General features: G+C 51.4%; 1 protein-coding gene across 1 annotated transcript; it reads right to left on the bottom strand.

The window, feature by feature from the left end:
• Nucleotides 1–571: 571 nt before the first annotated feature.
• Nucleotides 572–1,557, bottom strand: LOC132334761 (olfactory receptor 14J1-like). The gene has a single exon (XM_059860875.1). The coding sequence runs from the start codon at nucleotides 1,555–1,557 to the stop codon at nucleotides 625–627; it is 933 nt and encodes a 310-aa protein (XP_059716858.1). The 3' UTR covers nucleotides 572–624.
• Nucleotides 1,558–6,178: the final 4,621 nt, after the last annotated feature.

Raw genomic sequence — 6,178 nt, 5'->3', positions numbered from 1 at the left:
CCACCCTGGGGCTGCTCATGGGGGTTTTCTGTGCTGAGCATTGGCCTGGGTGTGTTCTTGAGAGAGCCTGGGCAAGGAGCCTGGAGCCTCCAGGGCCTGGCCTGAGGCATCAGCACTGCCCCAGCAGTGCCCATGGCCTGTCCCTGCTGCAGCCCTGGCACTGCCACCCCCAGGACTGTGCCTGGCCCCGAGAGCACTCAGGCCCTACAGCAACACCAGGGCCACCAGGGCAGTGGGGCAGGGCCACGGGAGCAGCACTGGCAACACCAAGTGCTGCTGCTGCTGGGCACAGCTGCTGGGCCAGCACTGATCTGCCCCCAGCTCTGCACACAGACATTGCTGCTGCAGCTCCAGGGAAGGGAACAAAAGGGCGTCTCTTCAGAAAACTTTGCTGGGAGATCATTTAGTTCTTTTAAAGCCACTGAGAGCGCTGCCACTCCATGACACAGTCTGTGACCACAGGGAAGGTGAAAAGAAACTAAATGAGAAATGGCACAAACAATGACATTTCTGTGTGGACAAGATTAAAAAAGTAAAACAAAGGAAAATTACCTCCAAATGAAACAAAGAGCAGTATCAAAGAAGACTTTTATTACAAGTGAATAGCATAAATTGGCCAGCAGTTTAGTGTTCCTGAAAGCTTCCAGAAATCATTCTCCTCACTGCAGCATTGAGCTCCTGGTTCCTCAGGCTGTAGATGAAGGGGTTCAGGGCTGGAGGCACCAGCGAGTATAGAACTGACAGGGCCAGATCCAGGGATGGGGAGGACATGGAGGGGGGCTTCAGGTGAGCAAATGTTGCTGTGCTGAGGAAGAGAGAGACCACAGCCAGGTGAGGGAGGCAGGTGGAAAAGGCTTTGCGCTGTCCCTGCTCAGAGGGGATCCGCAGCACAGCCCTGAAGATCTGCACATAGGAGAAAACAATGAACAGAAAACAGCCAAATAAGAGAAAAGCACTACCAACTACAGGACCAATCTCCCTAATGTAGGAATTTGAGCAGGAGAGCCTGAGGATCTGTGGGATTTCACAGAAGAACTGGCCCAGGGCATTGCCATGGCACAGGGGCAGGGAAAATGTATTGGCTGTGTGCAGCAGTGAATAGAGAAAGGCACTGGCCCAGGCAGCTGCTGCCATGTGGGCACAAGCTCTGCTGCCCAGGAGGGTCCCGTAGTGCAGGGGTTTGCAGATGGACACGTAGCGGTCATAGCACATGATGGTCAGGAGGAAATACTCTGATCCAATGAAGAACAGAAAGAAAAAGAGCTGTGCAGCACATCCTGTGTAGGAGATGGTCCTGGTGTCCCAGAGGGAACTGTGCATGGCTTTGGGGACAGTGGTGCAGATGCAGCCCAGGTCAGTGAGGGCCAGGTTGAGCAGGAAGAAGAACATGGGCGTGTGCAGGTGGTGGCCGCAGGCTACGGCGCTGATGATGAGGCCGTTGCCCAGGAGGGCAGCCAGGGCGATGGCCAGCAAGAGGCAGAAGTGCAGGAGCTGCAGCTGCCGCGTGTCTGCCAATGCCAGCAGGAGGAAGTGGCTGATGGAGCTGCTGTTGGACATTTGCTGGGGCTGCACATGGGGACCTGTTCATGGAGAAAAGGACAGTGAAATGTTAGAGGAGATACCTGTACCAAAATCAAAGTCATTTCCATTACCCCCTCCTTTGTTACACAGATGGACATGCTTTGTTGTTCAAGTGGTCTTGCGTTTTTTAGAGGTCCCACATCTTTGCTGGTGTTCTTGGATATTAGAAACACTCAGCATTTCTGCTGCACTCAGGGAGAACAGAGCAAGTTCAGTGAGGCAAAGTGATGAGTAGGGATGTGAGGAGATGGTCTGTCATTCTGACCTGTTCAAAGTTTTTCTATATTTTATTCTTTGTCAGGTGGAGGTTGATCACCTTCCCATGCTTCACATAAAATGTCACCAGGTACGACTGAGAGCAGATGAATCCACCACAGCCCAGCTCCACATTTGTAGCCAAGGACTCAGTATGATCATTTCACCAACCCCACAGCATTTTCAGTGTCACAACACATCTGCCTTTTCCTACCAATCTTAGAACTCAGAAATGCTCTAGGAAAGGTTTGCACCGTGGATTGAAGCTCCCAGCTTGGACTGAAATCTCAGGGAGACTTCCAAGTGCCCTAATGATGGCATTGGATTGAGGGAGATGCAGCTCCTTCCCTGGCTGCACTGACAGCATTGCCCAGAGCCGGGCACTGGGGACAGCGTCACCCTGAGCCAGCTGTGCCCCCTGCCAGAGCCCCCAGGGCCGGGCAGCTGCTCCCAGCCCTGTGCCCTGCAGAGGGAACTGGGCCCGGGGCTGCAGAGCTGCCCCAAGGCTCTGCTGCAGCTCTGCCTGCACAGGAGGGGCTGCACGCCTTGGAGCCCCGGCCCTGAGGGCAGAGGCTTGGCTGGGGCACAGGAAGGAGGGGGCTTGTTCAGAGGGAGGGGCTGCACTGCAGGGGATCCTGTGGACATCTCTGAACTCTCCCTGCCACAGCATTTCTGGGTTTTGTTTTCTCTCATTGCCTGATCTTCTCTCTGCTTCCTGGAGATTTACCGCCTGCAGGTGTTTCCCTGTGCCTGATCTCTCTGTGCCAGCACTCACAGACCCCAAATCTCTGTGCACTCTCCTTGGCCCTACAGAACCCTGCCTGTTTGCAGGGCACTGGCTGGGGGCAGGTTCTGTTTGCAGCTTGGAGAAGCGACAGCTCAGACTGAGCCTGATGGCTCCAGCAAAGGTGATGCTGGTGCTGTCCAAGGGCAGAGTGTCTGAAAACACATTAGGGATCTCCTGTGAACCTATGGATCACTAAAAGTAACAGTTCAGATCTCTCAGGCTGTTGTCAAAATTCATCATTATTACTTCCTAATGAACCTTTAATATTTATCCCCTCTCCCTGCCATTCCCTAATATTATGCAACTGAATAAAAAGTCTAACGAAACTTCCTCTTTTTTATCAAAATCCTTCTCTTGGAAATATTCTATGACTGACCAGAACCCCTCAGCATGTCAGAGCTTCATGAGCATTTCACCTCCCCTGCACCAGAAATACTCAGAGATGTACTCACCGAGTCTGTAGGCATTGGGATGTTCCAGCTTTAGGAGATGGCTCCAGGAGCTGCAGCTGCATTGTCCTGCAGCCAGAGGTTCCTGTGCCAAGGGCTGGCAGGGATTCTGCCCCAGGCACTTCTCAGCACCTTCCCAGCCCTGACTGATTGAAGCTCTCTGTGCCTCCGTGCTGTGCCCGGGGTGGCTGCAGGCAGTGCCCCAGCCCTGCTGGGCTGGCAGAAGAGCTGCTCATCAAGAGAAATGTGCTTTTGAAGCTCTTCTTGGTTACCAGGAGCTGCCCATGTGCCAGGAGCCCAGCCCAGCTCAGCAGCACAGACACAGCACAAGGACTTTAATGACCCTCTGGGGCTTTGTGCTCAGGCCCTGAACATCAGTCCCTGAGAGGGAGCTGAAGAAACCTCTCCAGAACTCCAAGTCAGAATCACACTCCAAAGTTTCTTGGACTTTTAATGGGTCCCACTGAGAGACAGGACTGAGAAAGTGTCCCCAGGCCCCAGGCAGAGCAGAGAACTGGAGGCAGTGATGACAGGTGGGGACAAAGAGAGGCCAAGTCTTGATGCCCTGGGGCACAGCAGGGTCTGTGCCACCAAGGGCTGGGAGGAGACACCTTGTCCTGAGGCACTGGGGCCTCCTGGCACAGCCCCAGCCAGGCTGGGCACTGTCAGCCCCTTGTCCTGCCCTCAGCATCCCCCCCTAGCCCACATCCCAGTGGCCTCAAGGATCTGCTGGAAAGAGTCCCTGGGGAGCCTTGCTCAGCAATGGCCCTGGGGGCTCCTGAATGCTCCCAGGGACTGCAGGGTTTTCAAAGGACTTTGGGTTTGGCTTTTGCCTTGGAGTCTCTGAGAGGTTTGTGCAATCATGGCCTCCAATTATCGGCTGTAATTAGTCCCTGGAGAGTCTTTGTTAGTGACAACACTCCGTGGGGTTCATTAATGCTTCAAGGTACTTCAGTTATTTTAAGGTACTTGGTGTTTCCCTTTTGATACAGACTCTGGGAGAGTTTTGTGCAATCATGGTTCCAATTATCTGGTTTAATGATTCCTTGGAGAGCTTTGTACTGACACTAAGTGGGGCTCATTAATTCTTTGAGATACTCAAGGTGTTTAAGGTACTTTGGATTTTCCTTTCTACACTGAATCCCTGAGAAGTTTTTGTGCCATCCTGGCCACCAATTCTCTCCTCCCATCAGTCCACGAGGAGCCTGTGTTGGGGATGGAACTCAGTGGGGTCCATTCATGCCTTGAGACACTTTGGGGTTTTCTTCTCATCGCCAGCCAGGGGCTATGTACAAACCACTAACGGGATGTGACTGCTGTGGAACGTCCCTTGAGCTGTTTTATTTTTCAGCATCAGTCTCATTACATGGTTATGACAATGGGAAGATGCCAGCAGCTCACATCCCAAGCAGCAGACAAAGAACTTAATGTTACAACTTACTTTATAACTTTTTTGACCAATCCCACAAAGCAAAAGCATATTGACAGTGGTTCCATCCAACCACTAGAAGCACATGTACCTTTGGTTAAAACAGTGCTTGCTTATTTCAAATACAATGCCTGCTTGTAAGCTTTAAAACACAATGCACAGAGCTCCATTATTAAGCTTCAAACTTCCTATGATCTTGCTAAATAAACTTTTCTGCAGCTTAGGAAGTTATCCTAGACAAGCATTAATACACGGACCCTTGTTCTATTTGTTCTTGCTTTTCTACTTTTTAAATAACTTTTCTGCTGACCTGTCTCATGGCTTCTGCTCAGCTCTAATCACAGTTCTGCTGGCAGGGTCCCTAGGAAGGGGCCCGGCCCCATGGCAGGAGCTCCTTTTCTGTATGTAGTTGTCATTTGCCCAAGGCCTCAAAACCCCTCCTTGGGAGATCTCTGGGCCCTCTCCAAGGTGTTTTCAAATGAAAACATTTCACTCATAGTCTAAGAAAATCACCAGAGGACAGAACCAGCCTGATCTGCCTGTCCTGGCTGATTTGTCTGGGAGCAATCCTTGGATAGATGGAATTTGGGAGGCCAAATTGAATGTTGGCCATTGCTCTTGGACATGAAAGCTGGTTCTTTTCCATAGGAAGGAAGGAACAGAGCCCCAGTGTTTCAGGAGGAGATGAGAGGCAACCAGCAGAGGCCAAGGCCAGCCAGAGCTGGCAGGTTTTGTTCTGAGAGATACTCTTGCATAGAGGAAATTTTTTAGGGAGAGTACCAATTTTGGTGATGGCATCTGAAAAGAAGGTTGGTTCTTTTCCATAGCAAAGAAAGCACAGAGCCCCAGTGCTCCAGGAGCTGATGAAAGGCAGCCCTTGACATCCCAACATCAGCCAGACCTGTCAGGTGGCCCCTGGGAGGCCAAGCCAGCCAGACCAGTTTGTCCTGGCAGCTTTTGACATGGAGAAATCCTTGGATATATGGAATTTGGGAGGAGAAATCTTAATTTTGACCACAGACACCTTGAGAAAAAGGACAGTTCATTGAAGGAAGGAAAGCAGCTGAGCCCCAGTGTTTGGAAAGCAGGTGACAGACAGCCCTCAAGAGGCCAAGGGCAGCCAGACCTTTCTGTCCCGGCAGCTTTCACTTGGGAGCAATCCTTGGATATTCAGAGTTTTGGAGGTGGAATCCCTGTTTTGGCCATGAGCACATGGTCAAGATGGATGGTTCTTTCCTATAGGAAAGAAAAGCACAAAGTCCAGGTGTTCTGGAAGAAGATGTGAGGTGGCCACCCTTAGGCCAAGGCAGCCAGACCTGTCTCTCCTGGCACCTTTTGTCTAGGGGCTGTCCTTGGACATAGAGCATTTTGGAGTTGGAATCTTAATTTTGGCCATGCGTGCCTGGACAGCAAGAAGAGTTCTTTTCATTAGGAAGGAAAGCACAGAGCCCCATTGTTTCTGAGGCAAATGAGTGCCAGCCCTCAGGAAGCCAAAGCCAGCCTGACTTTTCTGTCCTGGCAGCTTTTGTCTGGGAGCTTGCATATAGACAGTTCTGGAGACAGATGCTCAATTTTGGCCATGGGTCCCTGGTCGAGATGGGTGGTTTTTCTCATAAGAAAGAAAAGCACAAGGTTCAAGTGTTTCAAAGGCAGATGAGAGGTGGTCTCTGGGTTTCC

Source organism: Haemorhous mexicanus, chromosome 16 (genome assembly GCF_027477595.1).
Source record: "Haemorhous mexicanus isolate bHaeMex1 chromosome 16, bHaeMex1.pri, whole genome shotgun sequence".
In the NCBI taxonomy this organism is placed as follows: domain Eukaryota; kingdom Metazoa; phylum Chordata; class Aves; order Passeriformes; family Fringillidae; genus Haemorhous; species Haemorhous mexicanus.
The sequence above is the reverse complement of the archived record's forward strand: the minus strand, read 5'-3'. Positions and strand labels throughout refer to the sequence as shown.